Below are 22,647 nucleotides of genomic sequence, written 5' to 3'. Positions count from 1 at the left end.
AAGGAAGAGCGGCTCTAGAGCTTTCGAGGTCAACATCAGAGCTATGCAAGCAATAAAGAGCATTGGGAAAGGACCAACTGCTCTTAATGACTTCTGGGCCACCATGAATGTCTCGCATCGTGGGTTACACCACAAAACATATGATGGGCACCTCAAAAAGACTTTCAAGCCTGCCGCAGCGGCAGCTGCACACAACATCTTCACAGATGCTGTAGAGGCAGTGAAAAAGGTGTACACTGAAATGGAGACAACATTTTCAAAGAACATTACAGTAGTGTATGATGGCACATGGTTGACACGCGGCCACAGCTCCCATACCGGCGTAGGCTGTATAATTGATTTCCATACAGGGCTTGTGTTGGACTGCATAGTTCTGTCCAACTTCTGCCTTGGGTGCAGCCGACAGCCAGCAGAAAGTGACCCCAACTATGCTGAATGGAAGCAGCAACACCAGTGCCAGAAAAACACTGATGTGAATTCTGGAAGAATGGAGGTTGAGGCTGCACTACAGCTCTTCAGGCGCTCCTTGAGCAGAAATGATCTACGTTACACAAACATAGTTTGTGACGGGGACAGCCGCATGTTTCGCACTCTATGTGATGAAGAAGTTTATGGTTTTGTGCAGCTATCTAAAGAGGACTGCATAAATCATGTTAAAAAACGAATGGGGGCTGCACTTCGCTCTTTGGTGGCCAAGGCAAAGAAAGGAGAGCCACTAGGTGGAAAGGGGGGCCTGACACAGCAGCTCATCAAAAAACTGACAAACTACTATGGCCTTGCTCTGCGGAACCACTCGGAAGTCGAGGAAATGCAAAGGGCAGTAATGGCAACGTACTACCACATCACATCAACAGATGATGAGCCCCATCATGAGCTGTGTCCCCCTGGCCCCCTTAGCTGGTGCAACCACCGGTCAGCTGAGGCAGAAGGGCAGCCAGCACCAGCTCACAAGTACAAGCTTTCAGCTAAAGTTGCTGAAGCACTCCTGCCTGTGTACCAGCGCCTCTCAGACCCTCAGTTGCTGGCCCGGTGCAGAGGAGGCAAAACTCAAAACGCGGCTGAGAGTCTCCATTCAGTGATATGGTCACTAGTATCAAAAGACCAGCATGCCTCACTGTTTGCTGTGGAAACAGCAGTGCACGAGGCAATTTCAAAGTACAACTCGGGCAGTCTGAAAGCTTATTCAGACCTGTGCACAACATTGGGCCTGCGCCCTGGTGCCCTCTCTCTTCAGCGGGCTGTCGAGAAAGACTCCCAGCGAATGAAGAAGGCACACAAAGTCCATCTCCTGAAAGGACAGAGGGCTAAGAAGTCACCTGCTGCCAAGGACACCAAATTCTACAATGCAGGAGCATTCTAGACAGTGTGTGCCAGTATGGAACTTTGAGGCTTGTTTTCTCAAAAGTTTGTTTTGAGCTTATCACCTCGCTCGTGGAAAGCATAGCACGGCAATGGGAGCACGGATTTTAATCCTGTTTGTTTTGCTGCAATTGGTGAAGTGTGCCTTATGTCAAGACAGTCTCAGATTTACCATTTAGGCTCACCATTTTTTTATTACACAATAATTGGAGCATGATACATTCTAAACATAAAGAGAAGGTGCATACTATATCGTTTAGAAGAAGAGCAGAGAAATTTAAAAAGAAATTAAGAGAATCTTGACTTAGACTATACTTCTTAGTAACTATTAAAAACATTTACAGACCCATAACCCATTTTGCTGTCACGCTAGGCTTTCCACGAGCAAGCAACATGTGAGCAATATATAAATAATGATAAAATAAAAACTACTGAAGATATGATTGTGAAACTTTGCAGCTGTCTGTTTGATGCTATTTCGAACCTGTATGCCAAATTTCATCACTCTAAGATAAAAAATGAAAAAGTTAGTTCCGATCCCCTCATCCCCCCTTAATATGCTGCTAGGTTCCGACTTCACATTCGGGGAAAGTGTCCACTTTGTGGTAGGTGTGGCAGCCTCGCGCAAATCTTGATAACTGGTCCTGCAGCGGAGTTTTTGTTCCACTCTCAGTCAAGATTTCGAGATATCTGCAAGTTGGCCCAAATATACTTTGAGATAAAGGGCAATAAAAATACACAACACGTACGGGAAAGGGTTTAGTGCTGCAGGAAATTTTGACTTAACCATTTTTTCTAGATCTGCGAGTTCGAGTTAACGAGTTATTACTGTAGTTGAAGCTCGTTTGAACAAACTCACCTCCGACGTGAGAATGCCTTTGGTATAAGCATAGATACTAATATCAGCGAGAAAGAAAGAAAGAAAGAACATTTGCAAAAGAAACTCAAATGTCCCACCAAGCCAAGCTACAGGCCAAAGCATATATGTCTGTCCTGAATGTACCATTTGAAATTATTCTTGCTGAGTACAGTTATCGACTGATTCTTTATGATGGAAAGGCCGACATACAGACCTGAACTTCACTATGAGAGCTGTCAGTCTAGCCCATGTGTGATCTAGTACTCGACTGCCGATGAAGTCTCTTGGTACAAACGTATTGATGGCGAGCTTTCCACAACGGCTTGTCACCAACTTATTCATGAATTTTTGTTGCAACGGGACACCAAGGTGGCTAGGTGTAGTCCGTCGTGGAACATTTTTAATCGGAATTTTCCAATCCAAAGCCGCGATCATGTTTATGAATTCCTTCAGTGAGCGGTGAGCTCTTTCATTACAATGAGCTGTACTTCTGATTGTAAATGATTGTTATTGTAAATGTTATTCTTGAGCCACATAAATAGTGTTGCATTAAGGTATAGGAGGCAAATGAAAAGGTGGGCCGCATACATATAACTACCGGAAAATTCCAAGCACGTGCACCCTTTATTGCAAGTCCCCCTCCTGTTAAGCATTTGAAATAGCTGTGCAATTGCAAGCAACTGTATCATCTCTCTCTTGCAGCAATTTTTTTGGCATATAGAAGGTACGAGTTCTGTCAAAAGTGTGAGCAGTATGTTATAAAAAATATTATTTCACAAGCTTTCATATTCTATATTTACCCTATTCTAACATTTCCTTGAATGTAATGTGCACCTGAATTTAATTTGGCCCCATGTTCAGAAAAAACAAAATGTGCAGAATTTACTTTCACTGAAGGGTTATTAAATTTTTAAATGAGCTTTGTTAATGAAAGCGGTGTGTCGCCGTCCCCATTTGCTTTTAAATGGCCACCCAGGGGCAGTATTTTCGATCAATCCCTTTTTAAATACTGCTGTCACTTCCGCAAGATTTTACGTGACTCAGCATCAGACTTGTCGAAGTATGCGGCTGACAGTGTTCCTGTCACTGTATACAGATAGCGAGTTCGGCACAGCGCTAGAAACGCTGGTGCCGAGTCATGCAAATTCTTGGGAAAGTGATTGACAGAGAATACGGCTCCAGATCAGTCAATCACCATATGAACCCACTGCAACCTTCACAAAAACGTGCTCCATCGCCATCTTGTGATGGCGATGACACTGTGTCTGATTGTAGGCTATTGCGAATGCAGCGAACATGGTTTTAGTTTTCTATTTTATTGTAACGAGCAGGCAATTTTCGGACCTATTTTCTCAGAGGAAAGATGAATGTTAGATTCGAGTAAATGCGGTACAGTTAAACCTAGCAATAACAAAATTGATGAGGAACACAAATTTTGCTTTCACAGGACTTTCGTTGTTGCGAAGTGAGACAGCACCCGATAGGTAATGCATCGCAGAAAGAAAGCTTTACTGTCAAAATTCCGTTAGCCTACTTCAGCAAGCTTGCTAGGTTATAGAACAGTTTTGCTGACAGTGCAAAGTGTGCTGCATGCGTCGATCAGCAGTGGCAACACTGCCGTCGAGCAGTATTCTCGGTCATTTGCTTTCGGAGATCGCTTTTGCAATATTTTGCGTAACTCGGCACTGGACACAGAGCAACAGCGCTGCACACATGCAGCAGCATTTCTCCAGTGCACACTGTCGCTCGTAGGCGCCGACGTGTTCGGTGCCAAGCGCGAATGTGATCGTATCTTGTATACCCGAAAGCAGTCAATCGAAATCATGGCCCCTTTGCGCAAATCACAGCCGGCGCCAAATCCGCATACGAAGCCTTCCAAGTGGCACTAAAACCAGCGTTCTTGAAACAAGGAATGTGTATTCCCGGATGATGACTCAATCACGGCCCGATGCGTGACACTCCGTGCTGCGACCACCATCTCAAGCACCGTAAACATTTCCACATCATTGGGACATGAATTTCCTTGTTTTGCTGCATTTTTCTTGCCGAGACACATTACGTACTACACTAGATGAGCGAAAACCGTAGTCGCGTGTCGGTAGCAACATGCTGTCGCTTCTAACAGGCGAGAAGAACAAACAAGATGGCGACCATGAAATGGTTTTCAGCTCGATCGCTTCCGGCGCTTGGTTTTCGTAAGCAAAAATGGCAGCGCCCAGACAAGTGTAATGTGGTGGTATTTTACGCAATTTTAGTGCAATGCAATCGCATTTAAGCACATCTTGGGGCCTGCTAGCCTTCCGCAAGTAGGCAATATGCGGGGTTATGTTACAGCAAATTTCATTGACACAGGATTGTAGTACAGCGACATTTCGTAGTCGAGAGGTACGAAGTGCATTGAATCCTAAGGGCGTTTGCCGAAATTCTAGCGAGAATTTCGTAGTCGCAAGATTTCGTTATCACGGGTTTCAACTGTACATCAATGTGGTCACCTTCACAATACTCACCATTACACAAAACACTGGTACCACCTCTTCTTCCATTGCTGGAAGCACTCTTGGAAGTCTTTTTCACACTTCAGCAGCGAAGTCGTCTTTTATTTTTATTGTCGTCACATGCCCTAAGTACTGCCCCTAGGGCACCAGTTCCCATTTGCGGAACAAAACAATTCGGCAAGTAAAACGGTGTTCCAGCACAGTGATGGAATTATGTGCCAAAGGCTCACACATTATCAATATAGAGTATTTGATTGCACGTGGCACACAGTCTCTCGGACGCTTTAGGACCTTCATGTAGAGAGCTGCAGTGACAGTTTGACCTTCGGGTACGATTTTGTGGTGCACAATTCCATGGCAGTCAAAAAACAAGATCAGCATGACTGATTTTAGCTTTATTCTTCCATGCTTTTATTGGCCTTGGCTCATCTTTTTTTCCACTCCTTGCTCTTCAAAATTTCATCACCGGTGATAATCCTATGGAAGAATTCATGGGTGTCATCTGAAGTTTCCAATAAGTGGAACATTATTTTCATTGCAACTTTTCCTCAGGAGTCAGCAGTTTTGGCACCGTCTTGGCGCAAAAGTTTTTCATTTTCAATAAAAATCCAGCGATTAAATTTTTCAAATCAAGTGCTTCTGCTATCGTTATAACAGTCATTTGGTGGTCACTGAGCACAAGAGAATGCACACAATCTGTTTTTCTTTTCGTATAAGGTGGAGGGGTGGGTCCTGATCTTACATCGTCCTTGGTGTCTCCTTACCATCCCTAGAACACTGGAGCCACAAGAAATTTGATATTGATGCTTTGTTGGCACTGCTAAAGTTGAGGTCATGGGTGCAATCCTGGCTGCGGCGGTCGCATTTTGATGAGGTTAAAATGCAGAAACACTCGTGTACTTAATAGGTGCACAATAAACAACCCCAGGTTGTCAGAATTAATCTGGAGTTCTCCCACTTCTGCGTGCGTTATAATCATGCCTTGATTTTAGCTTGTAAAAGCAGGGAATTGTAACTAATAAATGCTACAGAAATTCTGAGAATTGCTTACTAATGCGCAAGCATTCTTTGGCTCGGTTGCTACTTCGCTTTTGCTTATTATTTAGCTAGCCTGTGCATGTCTACCCATTGCTAACAATCATCTACTATTAGACAATTATGATGATTACATGTGTTAACTTGACGAATTATGCGTTTATTTTACAGATATATCGTATCAACTGGGCCGAAATGCCGTCACAGCCGATTCTCTATCTCGCTCTCTTTTTTTGATGGCACCGTCACCCTTTTCTTTTCCTTTTTTTTTTTTTTTTTTTATAATTAAAAAGGCTACCAATCATATACAGTTAAACTAGTATAACATTCGACAATCAGCTATTCTGTCTTCTTTTTTTTTAAATCCGCTATCCCAAAGCAGGCTTCTTTGTGCCTATACCAGTAGTGCAGGAAAGTAAGCTTTTAAGGAAAGCAAGCTTTCTACCAACTGGGAAAACTGGGAATTCTCAGGGAATTTGAGAAGTACTCAGGGAATTTGTGCTGCTGTCAAGGAAGATTAACTGTAACTTTATTGAAAGGGAACGAAAGTCGCGGTAATGCTGGCTCGAGTAACAGAGGAATCGCAACGAATCATCTTCGACGCTGTGTTGCCTGCTGGAGGAGTTGCCAGTATACAACGGCTGACTTTCCGGATGCCCGATAATTCGGACGCTTCGTGGTACCACCACATAGCCCATACAGACAATGTATACGGACGTCTGAAATTTCGGGCACAGGAGCACTTCACCGTCCAACCGCAGCTACCACCACTGCCATTTTGATTACCTTGCCGCCTCAAACCGATGCTCTTGCACGCAGATCCACTGGCAGCCGTAGCGAACCACCATGGCAACGCTAGGCCTGGCTGCTTCAACGTTCGCTATTAAAATTCTGAGCCATTTTCTTCATTGAAAGAATTTGCCACTGTCAGCAATGGCACCCACTCCGGCTTTGTGGTTCTCGCAAATGGCTTCAAAGCTTAGAAAGCATGGCGCATTGCATGTAATGCTGGTCCTCGAAAGTCAACTTAGCCTCAATACAACAATGTTACGGGGCGAAGCATATGTGAAAGTATTGAAGGGAAGCGTGGGAAGGGGCAATTGTCACGGGACACAGTATATATGTATTCCTTAACCCTTTCGCTGTCACCGACGTACCGGTACGTCATCGCGCTTCCCCCCCCCCTCAGTGTCACTGACGTACCGGTACGTTCTCTATCGCGCGTTCAAAATTTCGCGCCTGAGCGCAAAGCTGGCGCTCCCGGACTTGGCCACGCCATCTGTTGACTCTTCCTACAAGTTCGCATTTTCGCCCCGACCTGTGTAAGTACATGTATTGAAGAGTACGGTGCGACTGCCACGCCCCCCTCTCTTTTTGCTGAGTGGCGCGGTGGCTCCGCGTTTGCTGGATCATGCGTCGCGCGCGTGTGGTTATGGGTTCAAGGGTTGTTCTGCCATCTCCGTCGGTTTGAAGGTTTTTATTTTTCTTCTGTTGGTGCGTCTGCTACGGCGCGTCAAGTTCAGGCGCACGCGTCGCCGTTGCCTCTCCGAAAAGGGTGACTCGATTGCTGCTTTCGCTCTCTCGCCGCACCCTCGCTTCAGATTTGCAGCAGTAAACGTAATGCCCTTCGAAGTTTGTTTTAGCCTTTTTCCATCTCCCTCTTCTTGATCACACAACGTCCCATTTATCTCCGTTGCGCGGGCGACTGAGAGCGCATCCTTCCTGCGCGCGGTTACTTTCAGATAGCTGAACGGCGCGAGACCTTCGTCTGTTCATTGGAGCGGTGGCTCTTACGATTCAGAATACGAGCCGAGCTCGGATTTGGACTCGGACAGCGTCTAACGCGACGTATCGCGTTATCGCGTCGCGCCGACGCGACGTAGATGAGTTCCGTATCGTCAGATTCGGATGTTGAACGGATGTTATAGTCAGGCTGATGATGATGATGATGTTTACTAATAACAGCTGCAGAACATTGAAATGTGCATATTGCATTGACTATGTTATTTGTATACCAATCATAGTCAAAAATAAATTGCTATGTTCATTCCCTGTTATGCTCGTTCCCTGAAACCAAGCCGACACTGGGGGTGCGTCACGGCCAGAAAGGTCCGACAGCGAAAGGGTTAATTATATACGCTTGCACCTGCCATCTCCTGACACAGTACGAGCACCAGTGTGCCTAATAAGTGTACCGGCAGGCCTTCAGAGCGTTTTCGGATGTGCCTGTTGTGATTCGAGACCTTAAGGGCTCCTAAAGACAGGCGTTCATTTTTTTAAAGCTGCCCGATTTTTCGGACATTTTTGCGGCCTATAGAGAGTCCAAAAAATTGAGTGTTTACTGTGTAACTGCATGCTTCAAATGGTTCGTGGGGCAAACACGCGGCGGAAGAACGAGAACAGAAAGGACCTAAGCATTGCGGAATGACCAGGATAGGAAGTGAGCTCTAAAAACAAAAGTGTTGGCTGACACTGAGATTAAGGTGTCCCTCATCCGAACCAAAATAAACTGTTCAAAGCAATGAAACGCAACACTGAGGCGTTGTGCACGGGCTGAGAGTATGGATAGTTAAGGTTGACTTACCATCTGTTAAGAGAGAATCCCACTTCTGACAAACTTCGGGCCTCATACCATGCGATGAGCTTGCTATCTGTTAATAGAAATAGCTTATGTTCGAAAATATTTGCTTCTGTATGCATCTCCTTTTTATTTGTATTTGAGAATGTTCGACTCGATTTGCAGTGGGTTCTACCTTTTTTTTTTTTTTAATATTCACTGTGCATTTTACTAACCCTTCCCTTCTGTTTCCTTTTTGAATAAAATAAACACTACTACTTACTGTTCAAGCTGGATTAAGGCGCTTTTTATTTTTTAACATGCTTACTAGAGAGTGACTGCATCGAGCGACATGGTGTTAGCCTTTGTTGATATAAAACAAAGTTCTGTGTCTCAGGGAATTTTCCAAAGGCGCTCAGGGAAAACCTGGAAAACTCGGGGAATTTGGAAATGTCAACTTGGTAGACACCCTGTTTCTAGTGGGCATGACGAGAATGGTTCTAGTTTTTTTTTTTAATTTCCATTTCTTCCATATCGATTCTAAAGCTACTGATCATCTACATTTACATTATTATAACAATGAAATGTCTTGACTTCACCAATTATACAATTTGCAAGGAGTGTGACACTTTTCGCATTACGGACAGGTTTTACTGGGGTACTCGCCAAAGAATGCTTATGTTAAAAGTTAAGGCTGCACTTTTCTCCCATCTGACTTTTCTGGTTGCCGTATTAAATTTTGGCGTAGACTTCAGCAGTTGCCTTTACATATTACGAGTCATGTCCAAGCACATTGGGAAGGTTTGCGTGCAATTTTATTTGGTTGTCTAAAAGTACAATCTTCACTAGTTAGTTGTGGTAGCATTGGCACATTGTGAGGCCGTGTAACATGAATTTACGATGCTTTGTGCCTGTACAGATGGAACGTCAAAAGGAGCCTCCCACGCCACCGCCACCACCACCTAGGCCAGCAGCTACAACAGAACGGAGTGTCCCAGCATTTCAGCGCACTGTAGAGGTGGACAACCGTCTGCCAGCTGGACGTGAAGTATTGCGTGACCCACGAGAAGTTTTGCGAGACCCCAGAGAGCCCCGGGAAACTAGGGATCCTCGAGAGCCTAAGGACCCTCGCGAGGCTCGGGCCACTCTTTCAGCGCCCCCAGCACGCTCTGATAGGAGTCTGATGGCTGAAAGACAGACAATCAACAGGCGGCCTGCTGTGCCAATACGTGAGTGGGACCGGGACAAACTGCGTCAGGAGACACCACCTCCACCACCTGCTGAGCGGGCACCAGCCCCATCTCGAAATAGGGCCAGTTCTCCGCCAGACAAGCGAGAACGGCGAGACAAGAAAGGTAAAGGCACCGGGCTGTCTTCTTGATTGAAACTGCACACATTTGGTCACTCCATACCCAGCAATTTGCAAGCAGTGCAACTGAAGGCGTCTATAAACCCTGGTGGCCATGGGGCATAGAAATGCACCACAGCCTCCAAGATTTCCAGGAGGTTTCAGTCGCATGCAATATAAGCAGCCTGCTTGCAAGTTGACCACTTTGGATGCTATAGATAACTTTGTAATGTTCTAAAAGAGTACAGGGCAGTATGCAAATCTGGCCAACTTTCATTTTTAGTGGATAATTCAGAGCACTAAAGGAAGACATAATGAAAATGTGCCATTATGGGCTGGTTCTTGCAGTTGACAAAACCTACTGGAAAAGATTGATACAGAATGGATGTACAGCGTAGACCGTTTATTACGCAAGTCGCCGGAGTCTCGGAATTTCTGCAGCATAAGTGGTACAGCACTATAACCAAAATTTGGCAGATGCACAGACTGCTTATGTGTGGGAATGCGAAAGCATTGTAGTCCATTTGGTGAAATTTGGTGAAATGTGTTTTTCTACACGTTCATTGTCCGCGCAAGCTCTCGCCAGCGCCTCGAGCTCGCTTGCCCCTAGGAGTTCATAACGCGGACTGCTCAGCGTCATTCAGTTGAACAATAATAATTTTATTTCATACACGTGATGTGGCGCCATCTCCTCCCCATTGATGCTTTTGGATCTTTTGCTTGGATACTTTTGTGATCACAAAACCCACCAATAGCTTTGGTGGGTCCAGCTGCTTGTGATGCGACGACATTGCAGAGTGAGAGCAAGCGATTTTTTGCTGTTTTTGACACGAGAGTGTAATTTCCCTGCTGCATGCAGCACAGTAATATTCGGCACACGTTCATAGCAGCCTCTACGACAGATCGGCAACATTTTCTTACCATGTTTAAAAAGTGTTCCAGGGCCCTTTAATCGCAGCTGCACATGAGCTTCAATTTTTTTTCTCTTCCTTTGCTTTGTTTGAAAATTATTCCAAAGTCTGACCTTGCAAAGTGCATATGCTTGTTGGCCACCTTAATCACAGATCTGGGGGGGTATTCTATAAGAGTCCACCTAGTGGACTGTCCATTTCGGCCGCTGCTGATTGGATGCAGCTGTACGAACGAGGAGGAGCCGAGCAGCCCCAGCCAATCAGCAGCGACCGAAATGGACAGTCCACTAGGTGGACTCCTGGAGAATACATCCCCTGGTGAAGTCATTTCAGCTAGAACATGAGTGTAATTACAAATGTTGTAAGCAGATAAAGAAAATGTTTACTTTTATACTCCTTTGCAATTAAGTCTGAATGTTAAATATTTGATTGTTCCCTAGTGGCAAAGCGCAAATCGGAAGAGGACACACCTGCCAAATTGCTGGATGATTTGTTCCGTAAAACAAAGGCGAGCCCTTGCATCTACTGGCTGCCTCTTACTGAGGAACAGGTATGGTGCCAATGTTCTGTCTACCTCATTCTTCTTCTTATGTATTTTTTCCTCTCTCCAGCAAATTCAAGTCCTCTAACTTTAAATGCATTACAAGACACTGATCACTGACATTTAAATTTGTGTATATTTTATGCCTATACAGAATTGCAAAAAGTATCAGAACCATTGAAAAAAACTTGAAACTTTACAAAAATGAAGTATGTTCCTCTTTGCTTCAGCTAGTACAAGCTCCTTTAAAATTTTGTGCCATTTTTTGTTCACTAAATGGTAGCCACAATGTCTCAGCAGATACCTTAACACGCTTCCTTTTACTTTTGAACCTTGATATAATAGAGAGTTTTAGAATAGAGGCCCAAAACATTTTGGGGCCCCAAAGAAATAACGTTGAAGGCACTGCACATGTGCAAGGTGCAAACTGCATTTGAGTTATGCTTCGGGCATGCTCTTTCACTAATTTAGCAGGAGTCCCAATAGCTACCTCAAAGCTTTGCATCAACAAACAGGGCAGCACCCATTGAAGCGACGGCTCTAACCTAGCACCAAACTGGGCTTGATTCATGGTAACGCGTCAAGTTCGCAAGCTAGAAGTGACTGCGGTTATCGCTTTCAACTAACGTGTGTTGTGAAGATTGATTAGTTAGGTGCCACTAATTCCGAATTCGATTGTCAATGTCATGGCTCGTAGGCCGAACGCAGCTTAACTTGGCTGGTGAAGGCATGTAAGGTTGGTACTCAAAAACTAAGCACAACAAATTGCTTGCTGCTAATAGAATAACCTCTTTAAAAGTGAAAACACAAAAGTCAAAATTAATCTGCCTATAAAATGGTATATTTAATTATTTATAATAGCTTTTCTTTGATGCTGTAGTGCCGCTGCAAGCGCAAAATGCTATCCACAAACGCACAGCCCTATTCTAAAACTCTTGACTCCTGTGTGCCCCAATGCTAACACCCACAAAGCTCTTGGGCGCGTCAAAATTTTGGGGGCCCTATTCTAAAACTCTGTAATGAATACGAGTATAAGGAATTATCAGATGCAGTCAAACCTTGATATAATGAAGTTGTAAAATTGGCAGTCTGCTCCGTTATATTGAAATTTGATCTTTTATGCAAATAAGTGCAGTCGCAGATGGATTTTTCTTGCCCGGAACATACGGCAAAATTTTCCAAATTATCAGGCAATCGGAAAAGGCGAATTTGAATGGGGAAAAAAAAAAGTTTATTGAATTTGAGAGTTGTCGACAAAAGATGAGGTTTCATGCCGTGTCGACAAGATCTTCCCATCAGCGGTACAAAGTGAAGCCAACCATGCTTTTACGTCCACTCTACCCTCGTGTCTGGTATTCCACTAAACACCAGCACATCGGGCGAAACACCGCTGTCATAAACGTCAGCAGCCTCCACAGTACAGCAGCCTAGTGGCACAGACCTCAACCTAATGCATAGCTATTACTACAGTAACCAAGTTTATTCTACTTCACTGCTTTCATAAATTTTCAACAGTGGCATAATCATGAAACACCTTCATGGTGCTGCAGTTGCTCATCGTTACATTCAAGTATTGTTAAAACTGGCAATGTTATAAGTGGGTTCAATTATACTTCTTTCCGTCTAATTAAAATGTTTTGATGTCTGTCCCCTCTTGTTGCAACTAGGTTATAACAATAGAGTTTCTAGTCGGGAAAAAAAATTCATATTTGTACTAGAAATTTGAAAATACTGCCATTCATTTAATTTTTTTTGTAGGTTTCAAATATCATTAGTTTTTTTGTAACGTCTATATTTCTTTAGTTATGTCCTACACAACTGCAGAGTATAGGCACTACCTTATTTATAAAGTTTTCACAAAAAGCATCGTGCTGTAGCTTATTTAGCTCGTTATAGACTTTGATGTGCTAATATCTATCCTAACAGCATGTACAATTCCTGAAACTATGCACAAAAAAAAACTAGGACACCTTTTAACAAATTTTTTTTAACAGTCCCATATAACCCTGCACTTTTGCAGCTCTGCCGAGAGATATTGCAATTTCAAGTAGATATCGGTGTTCTGCATATCTTAAAGCGTATGTGGGCCAAATATCGTTAGTATAGGACAATTATAAGTGCACAAAGTTATTCTTATGGGAGTGCGAAAAAAATTTGTTGAAGTTAACTAATCTTTTCTTGCCTAGTTCCACTAATTATATGTGCAGTTTGGATATATATCAGCGCTTTGCAGTCTATAAAAAGCCTAATCAGCTACAGCACAATGCTTTTCATGAAAATGTCACTTTATTTTGCAGTTGTGTAGGACATAACTAAAAAAATATAGTAGCTACACAACAACTAATGACGTATTTGAAATCTACATAAAAAAACACTATGAATGGCAGTATTTTCAACTCTCTAGTACAAATAACAAATTTTTTTTATTTCGAGTAGCATCTCCCCTTAAGTGAGTACGACTATTAACATGGTTTTGTATTCATTACCTATGGAGCCTCATTTATACTTTCAACATATAGATAGCACGAAAAGAAGAAGAGCGGAAGCAGCGGCGACAGGAGCGGGAGCGCCGACGGCAGCAGCAGCAACTACAAGAAGAGGAAGAGCGTCGTAAACGAGCCCTTGCTCGTGACATGGCTGCAAAGACAAAGCAGGTAAGGGATATATGCATTTTAAGCTTGGCGCAAAGTGTGGTTTGCTCACTAGTCAACTGATTTTGGGGACAAGTAAGAGGACTGTGGAAATGCCTGGCAAAAAAAAAAAGTGAATTCAGCAAAAAAAGAGAAATTGATTCATTACTCAGCCATCTAGCAGAAAGAAGGCTTGTTGATTTATTTGCTTTAGCAAATTATCTCTTCAAAATTTTGTAATAATGCATTCACATTCATCCAACATGCAGTTCAAGTTTCAAGATCCTCATAGTGAAGGCATCATGTGGAGGTAACGGGCACCTTGACTTGTAGGGTGTCTACCAACCGGGAAAATCGCCAATTCTTGGATATTTTGAATAGTCTGGAAATACTCAGGGAAAACACTGGGAATTTGTGCTTCTATTAGAGAAAATGAGCTGAGATCTTCTTGAAAGGGAAGAAAGACGCAATAATGCTGGCTCGAGTATCAAAAGAGGAATCGTATTGAATTGTCTTTGACGCCGTGTCATCCGTTGGAGGAGTGGCCAATGTAGAGTCAACGACCGACTTTCCGGACGCCCAATAATTTCGACACCTTCACGGCACCACCACGTACCCCATAGAGTCGGTGTATAAAAATGTCTAAAATTTCGGACACAAGAACCCTTCGGGCGGTCCAATTTTCCGGACATTTTGCCGTGACCGCAGGTCCACAACAGTGTTAAAGTCACCGCCTCGAACCGCCGCTCTCGCACGCAGATCTGCTGGCAGCCTTGTAGTCACTGTCGCGGCAGCGCTAGGCCTAGCTGCTTCAATGTTCGCTATTAAGCTTCTTGCTGTTCTGTGCTGTGTTCTTCATTGAAACAATTTGCCGCTTTAGCACTGGCACCGCCTCCGCCTCTTGTGGTCCTTTGACGTCCTTCCTGGGGTTCGAAGCTCGGAAAGCACAACACGTTGCATTAAGACTGTTCCCGAACGTCAGCTTTGCCTCAGTACAGTAATGTTATGCAGTGATGCATAAGCGTGGGAAGAGGCAATTGTCTCAAAACAGTATGTACTCCTTAATCATACACGCATGCACCAGCCATCTCCTGTCGCAGTACGAGCACTGATATGCCTAATAAGAGGACTGGCTGGCCTTCGGAACTTCTTCAGATGTGCATGGGGAATTTAGCGCTTAAGGGGGGAGGCTACCCCGGAGACCAAACTTTTTTATTTTTTAAGATATCCGGATGAAACTTTCAGGGTTCGTTCACATCACCGAACTATGAGGAACTACAAAGTTTCACGAAGATGTATTTATTAGTTCCAGAGTTACTGACTAACTATGTGGTTCATGTGTATGCCTGAGGAAGAGCCTGGAGAAATGCCAGGACATCGTAGGAAGCTGAAATTCACTGTGGTGATCCCTTGATAGATATTACAGAGGGCTAAAGAGCCATTTTCTTTAATTTCCCCTCCACAAAATTTTAAGACAACTTTGAATTTGATGTAGCCAGTAATGACCACGTTAATCAAAAATTAATTGCCTATTATAAATTAACTGCACCAGCTTTCAAAAAAAGAAACCTGTTACCCCCTGGAAAAGTCATTCAGGAACAGAAAAAAAAACGGCATACAAATCTGAAGAGCGGTTGTTGAGATATCGCCTTCCCCAGCACCACTACTAGCGAAAAAATCCATTCCGAGAAAATAGGCGTTAAAGTTAAACACATGTGTTTTTTATTAGAAAGCTGCTGCGGAGCTTCTAATTAGCTCTTGCTGCTCCAGGCACACTCAATGTGTCGGATTTTCAACTGGCGACAGCCGACAGCACAGTTCCGCTGCTGAAAAGAGTCTATGCAGTCTGCACTCGCTGCGGAAGATCGGAAGTTCGATGCTCGTACAAGACACATATCACGCTCCCGCGCACCAAACATCTACACTGTCTTGGGCTTTGCCAGCATCGCATGCAGCAAAGAACAAGCGGGGAAAAAAGCTGAGAAAATTATCTAAAAGATAGCACAAGGCGATGAGCAGCTCTCAAGCTCATGTTGAGGCGAACGGAGCAAGGGGCAACAACGACGTGAGCGCGGCGGGCACGGTATCAAAGGGAACAGCTGTCGCTGCCTGTGCAGCCGCCAATAGCAGACGTGCTTTAGCCTGCGGGATTAGAACGCGCTGCTCCGGCCAATCAGCACTCCGCATCGCATCGCGGGAAAACGCCAATAGCACCTCAACCGCGCTGACGATGGCATTTTGCAAGGCGGCAAAACAGAGACAACGAATTCACAGTAAAAACGACACCAAGATGTAGCGGGCAGGCCGCATGGGCCGGGCATGGCGCGCGCGCGTAGTTTGATTTCATTTCGGCATTTGCGCATGTTTCGTGGGCCGCGATGGCCTCAAAAGTAGCGGGGTTTCTTCTTCTTCTTCTTCTTCTTCTCCTTTTTTTTACTTTGCGGTTGAATTAGGTGCTGGTAATTACAGAACAGGTTGTTTGAGTCATACAACCCAAAAATATGGTTTTTCAAAAATCGACTTTTTCGCGATTTTTCGGTTTTCGAGGGCCGCGTCCCCCCTTAAGGGCAGTGAAAGACAAGGAGCTGTATTCTGAAATGATCCACTTCGGCGCTAGTTCGCCGTCAGGCGTGCGCTGATTGGTTGTTTTAGCAAAATTGGATGATCTATGTCATCGGATTTTGCTCAACCAGTCAATCTGCGTGCGCCTAACAATGATACTATCACCGAAGTAGATCGTTTCAGAATTCGGCTCGTGCGTTCATTTTTTCGGACTGCCCGGATTTTCAGACGTTTTCCTGGCTCCTAGGGAGTACGAAAAATCAGATATTGACTGTATAACTGACCAAGAGAATGTTTCAAATGGTCCACGGGGTGAACATACAGAGAAAAGAGGATGAGAACAAAAAGGAGCTGGGCATTGAGGAATGAACGGGAAGGAGGTGTGCCACCTCTTCTTTGAAGGAGCTTGAGCTCAAAAAACAAAGTGTTGGCGGACACTGAGATGCAGCTGTCCCTCATCCAAACCAAAATAAACTCTCTCGGTCCGTCTTGACGTAAAACAATGTTCTGTGTCGCTCAGGGAATTTTGCAAAGCCACTCGAGAAAAACCTGGAAAACTCATGCAATTAAGAAATGTCAACTTGGTAGACACCCTGATTTGGCTGCTCCATGTCATTGCCATTGGAAACTTAGCTCATGTGTAAAGCAACAATTGAGCCAAATGCGAATGGAGCTGCCAGTCCTGTACCAGCACTGCGTCACCTCTTCTGATATGCAATACGCAGAAATCCCTCTAGCATACACTGAAAATGCTGAGTAGCCAGAACATAGCTGAATAACTGAAGCCTGCCCGCCTGTGTGCTTCATACCTTTGCCTTACGCATCGCCAGCCCGACATCAGTGCAGTTGACTCACGTATCGGAAGGGTGCAAGGGAGGTGCACGTGGCCAGCGATGCGTAGGGTGAGTGTTGTCAAGCCAATAATGCTATATATACAGTAAAACCTCGTTAAACCGTACCCGCTTAAACAGTAGTTTCATTTTAAAAGTAGTAAAGTGAAATCCCTGACTCGGCGACCATTGAACATAATGTGTTTTGTATTCGCATAAACCGTACCAGCTTATTGCGTACATATCGGTTAACACGTAGTGTTTCCACTTTTCGTCGCGCAAACACGGCGGTGCGTCGTCTCCATCAGGCGGCCCGGCAGAACAACAAGCCTCAGAGATCAACACAACGGCCTCCAAGTGCCCTGTGCATTTGTGCATGAAGCCTCATCAACATCAACATCATAGAGCGTTGTGGCGTCGTGCAAGCGAGAACTTGCGTCATGCCGAAATTGGATAAAAAAGACGCCGGGTGCTCAGCATAGAAAAAGAAATTAGACATTGTTCGTGCAATCGAAAGTGACACGAAAAGTCGATGCTGGCACGCGACATGGGTCTACTGTTGACTACGGTGTGTGGCATTTGGAATGTGAAGTTGCTGGGCAGCGCTGCTGCGACCGCGAAGAGGTGTCTGCTATGAGGTTCGACTTTTCACCATCTTTGCCTCTGTTGTTGCCGAAGTGTCGCCTAGCGACAGTGATATGGACAACACAGAAAGCAACAGCACGGGCGATTCAGGCCCGACAGTAGCAGAAGCTGTGCGTTCGTCAGCCTCATGAATGCAGTCGTCGCGACGAGAACAGCACCCTGCAATGAAAAGGTGCCCCGCGACTTCTGCAGCGTTACCGCACCTGTGCACGGAGAATATGCAACGCCAACGAGGAATCTGCCATGCGAGTGTTTGCCGAGAACAGGGGGCGGGCTGAAAAGCTGCCTCACAGCTTCAGCAAGTTTGAGGCCGCTGTCATCGCTGCTAGGCCGCCGCGGCATCAAACGAAAATAACACGTTTTTCGCGCGAAGTGAATAAATACTGCATGTTTTTTTCCCCTTTCATTGCACTCTCTCAGAGTTCTGTTTTTTGACAGGTAAGTGGGCGATCTCATGCTATTTCGGTTTAGCAGTACTACCATTTAGTACATACTTTTTCCGAGCTCCGGCCAGCTACGGTTTAACGAGGTTTCACTATAAGGGGGTTTGACTGTATACATTGGCTCTATGGTGGGGCTGTGCAACCGTCAGAATTATCGAGCATGTCTGATAAATTGGACGTCTTAAAAATCTTATTGACTTTATAATACAGTATGTATTGAACTCTGATTTTAATTATAGCAAGACTCAACTCTACGTTCTTGCATGTTGTTTCCTCTGCACGCACTATTTGTTCCCCTACACTCATTCCTGCCATGGTGGTCGAGTGGGTAAGACATTGTACTCCTGAGTACACATTCACAGATTTGGTTCTGCACTATATTACATTTCAGTGTATGCAGAATGCATAAGTGCCCCTGTACAAAGAATTTGGTGCACATATGTGATCCAAATTCCAAGATTTCCATTATGGTGCCACTCAAATGCAGGCGATTAAACCCAGCCTGCCCTAAGCATATGCCATTTAAGTAGTCAGTAAGCCTTTTCAGTAAAACCTTGTTTCAGTGCAGTTTTGAACTTTGTAGGCTATCTAGGGAGAATGGGGAATTTCTGGTGTTTGTGTTAAGCTGCTCTTGCTTGTTCTTTTGAATCTGCAGGAGTCTAAGCGCAGTGGCAGCCATAGCCCTGTGCGGCGGCGTTAAAAAATCCTATGCTGCCAGTGGGCTTCAGCAGCCAATAGCTAGACAGGCGCCACCGGTTGCTCTGGGAGCCCCATGCGGGAGACAGGCAGGATCGACTTGCCTGCCCTCAGGATCGACTTGCCTGCCCTATCAGCCCGGCACCAGCACGGGCAAGGTAGTAGAGCTTTCTTGCGGCCCCCAATATTTCCCAAGCCCTTTTTCCCTATTCCTTTTAGTAGTTCTGTCCCTCTGGTCGTAAATAGTAGGCATTTTCTTTGCTGTGATTTCTGTAATGGTGGTTGTTTTAATTGTTTGTTTGTTTTTTCTTCTACCCTACTTAGTGTTTATTTTATTGCTGTTTTACCGCACGTTTGGGAGGTGACAAATGTGGGCTCCTGATGCGTTGTGGCTAGTTTAGTGTGCCTTGCTAGCCAAGAAGAAGGTAAGTATGGCCCGCACCAGGAAGCTTGTAAACCAGAGGGACTAACTTCTTTGCTCCCCTTACCCCTTTCCACACCTTCCTACACCTTGAGTTTTGAGCTGCTCCGGGGATTCAAACGTTAGAACCAAACAGCAGCAGCAGCAGCAGCTAGGCCAAGTGGGGCACACATCACAACATGGCAGTGTCTTCTTGCAGATAAATGGGGAGAGGGCCCTTGGTCGGACTGCTTGCGTGCGGGACCCTAGTTAGCTGCCGGCAAAACTTCCCAAGGGTCGATGGGCCCAGGCAGGAACACGTCGCAGCATGCACCACAATGCCTCAAATTGTCTCCTGAAAAAACAAACAAAAAAATCCAGCCTCCTCTTTCATCGTCATCACCATTTTGGAACGGATCTCAGTTGCTGTTGTTGGAGGGTGCTACTTCTGAAAAACTTTGTGTGCTTCAAACCAAGACTGAATCCAAGACTGGCAGCTGGTGCAACACTGATGCCTGTGCTGATAGACTGTGGTGTTGGACTGCATCAGCTTCACTTGCACACCTTTGGCACATGAGACTCCGTTGCATAAGCATTGTTAATTTCCATCTGTCTCTCTCAGTTTCTTTCTGCCATTTGTCAGCTTGCAAGAAATGTGGCTATGTACTCGTATCTGCATTCATTTCCTAGAGCGACTTCATGGATGCACTGCAAAAATGAGTCTATGAAACTGTAAAGTCCAAGTTCCCATCGACTGTTTTGTGCTCATTCATAGTGAAGTGTAAGGCCAATAAAAGTTTAAAGCTTCACTGTCATGACGTGTCATTTGCAGATTACGTGGCAAAAGAATTGCCCAGTATGGTAATGATGTAATATAAGAAATGTAATCATTTTTGCTTGTTGTTTAGTGTGCAAAGTATTACAACTGTGTAGGCAATGTACACTGCCAGTATATTGCAGAACATCCGACACACTATCCGTGTATGTTAGTGCCATAAACAGACATAACCACAGAGTTCTGTACAGTTGCTAGATGGGTAGGTGTGCCGACCGGCATAGTTCACTGCCTCTCCGCGTTTTGACAGCAGGAGTAACGCTGCAGTCAGAGGCCTGTATGGATACATCTGTCGTCTGCTACTGAGTCTTTTGATATCGCGTGCCTGTTGTATTTTTAATTATTGCTTTTCACAGGAACACCTGAAAGAAAATGGTTAAATTATGTTGAGAGAGTGCGTAAATGTGTGAATTGAGTCATTTGAGAATTGAGTCACAATGAGTCATTTTCAAAAGCGGTCATTCATATAAGTTGGGCTACCAACATGCAAGGCACTGGCTAAAATATCACTGATTTGAGGCCATCAGACCCAGGACTATTTGAGAAATGTGAGCTGGCTCATCGCCGTGCTGATAAAATGGTTCAACCGCATTAGTCGTATGCAAGCTCCACTTCAAGAAGCATTTCATAGAGTGCATTGTGCAGATTCTGAGTATGCATATGCGGCTAATGAGTGACACTATTCCTTTGATGCTACCCGTTACTCCAGCTGAAGAAAACTTGCAGAAGGAACGACGAAGACTTCAACTGGATACTGGTTGCTAAAATAATCCTCAAGAGACAGTGCGCCAAACTTGCACACGTGCTTCAAGCCAACAGGGTGCAAATGAAAATGACTCATGTTGAACAAGTGAAAAATGAGTTAGTAGACAAGTGAATTTAACCTGTTAACCTGTTAAAAGAGGGTCGAAAAATTGATGACAAATATTAACAGCCACATAGCAGAATAAAATTCAGCTTCAAGTGCAGCGGCCGCAGTTAACAAGACTGAATGCTGTGTACACTGCCACAGGCACATTTTTCTTCCTTTTTCCAGCTCGAGGCTTCTGGACTAGGTAGTTGCTTGTGAGCAGCACAAACTTGAACTTACAAACAGCGTCGTCAAGCTGATCCATCTTGTGAGGAGCAAGATCGTGGCTCCTAAGCATACTCCAGAAAAGAATCGCTTTTGGCTACACTACATGTATTGTGAGCGCTGTGATGCAATGCTGCTTTATTTAAGGCTAAAGTTTGCTGTGAAATCTTGGTGTTGCTGGTTTACACATGTGACCTCAGAATTGCCCTATTACATTCAAATAGTCAAACCTTGATATAACGAAGTCTGTAACATCAGCAGTTTGCTTCGTTACATCGAAATTTCGTTGTATTGAAATTCGGCCTTTTATGCAAGTAACTACAGTCACCGATCTATGTTTCTTATGTGGAAAGGGGCCGCAGCATTTTCTGAATTATCGGGCAATCAAAAAAAGCAAATTTGAAAGAAAACATTTTGATAAATTTGGGAGTCTGTGACAAATGATACGGTTTCATGCCACGCACATCCACGATATCTTCACATCAGTGGTACGAATTAAGCGAAGCCAGCCGCACTTTTCGCGTGAACTCCGCCCCCGCGGCTGTTAGTCGCCTGCATTAGGACGACGCTGTCAGGAAAAGCACTGGCCGCGGGGAGCGAATGCTTCGTCTGCCTCTTGCCGCAGTGGGTCACCATAACTCAAGGTAACGCAGCCTCCAGTACTAAACGTGCGGTAACATAGCTTACTTGGTGCCATGCCGTCTCGTTATGCCAACTCTTTGCACACGCCACAGATTATCTCTAAGCAGGGTGAGCGGCTGTGTATGCACTCAGCTGTGTTTACAGTAGAGTGTGCTAGAATACGGTTGAGTGGGATGAGCGGCTGGGTCGGCACATGCTTTGCAGTGAGGTGCGCAACGACGAAAAATACTGTGGTGGCGCAGTGATTGAAGTAGATTGGGCCGCATCAAGGTCGCGCCGTTCGAAACTGCGACCAATTCTGCTCGGCGGGGTCGTTCGTACTGCTTTGTGTGCGGCTGTTTACGATCAGACACCTCAAATGGTGTTTATAATTGGATATGACATGTATTTATGCCTTAGGGACAGATGCATTTCTTTTTTGATTTCACTTTATTTATTTTTAATGCCGCTCGGTGACTGTGCGTGCATTGCTGCTGCATTGTCGGCTTTCATTTTACTATGTTATTGCACAGTTCCCTTTGGAGAAGAAATATTTTTATTGTTCAAGCAGTACGTAACACTCGTGTATTCTTGCGCATATAGTTTTTCATCAGTAGGTCTTGCGTAACGCAGATGGAAAAAACATATGCAAGCTTCCTGCTTGCCACTTCGAACAAGTAAAACATATCGGCCCCATCCGGCGACTTGTACTCAGATTTACTGGAAGTATTATAGAAAAGAAGAAGAAGAAAACTGCAGTGCAACATTGATGTTTGCCGTCTTCCTCGCATAACAGAACGCAGAG

General features: G+C 44.6%; 1 protein-coding gene across 4 annotated transcripts in view; it reads left to right on the top strand.

The window, feature by feature from the left end:
* LOC126532035 (uncharacterized) overlaps nt 1–21,079 on the top strand; it is a 96,295-nt gene extending 75,216 nt beyond the window's left edge. For 2 of the 4 annotated variants that reach the window (XM_072287814.1, XM_072287808.1), the window contains 4 exons: nt 9,225–9,660; nt 11,005–11,114; nt 13,625–13,759; nt 18,871–20,120. In XM_072287814.1, coding sequence (XP_072143915.1) covers nt 9,225–9,660; nt 11,005–11,114; nt 13,625–13,759; nt 18,871–18,915 — 726 coding nt within the window. In that variant the 3' untranslated portion in view covers nt 18,916–20,120. Of the gene's footprint in view, nt 1–9,224; nt 9,661–11,004; nt 11,115–13,624; nt 13,760–18,870; nt 20,121–20,855 lie in introns of those variants that run through there. The other 2 variants (XR_011893836.1, XR_011893835.1) reach the window with 2 other exon arrangements.
* Nucleotides 21,080–22,647: the final 1,568 nt, after the last annotated feature.

Source organism: Dermacentor andersoni, chromosome 1, assembly GCF_023375885.2.
Source record: "Dermacentor andersoni chromosome 1, qqDerAnde1_hic_scaffold, whole genome shotgun sequence".
In the NCBI taxonomy this organism is placed as follows: Eukaryota; Metazoa; Arthropoda; class Arachnida; order Ixodida; family Ixodidae; genus Dermacentor; species Dermacentor andersoni.
The sequence above is the reverse complement of the archived record's forward strand: the minus strand, read 5'-3'. Positions and strand labels throughout refer to the sequence as shown.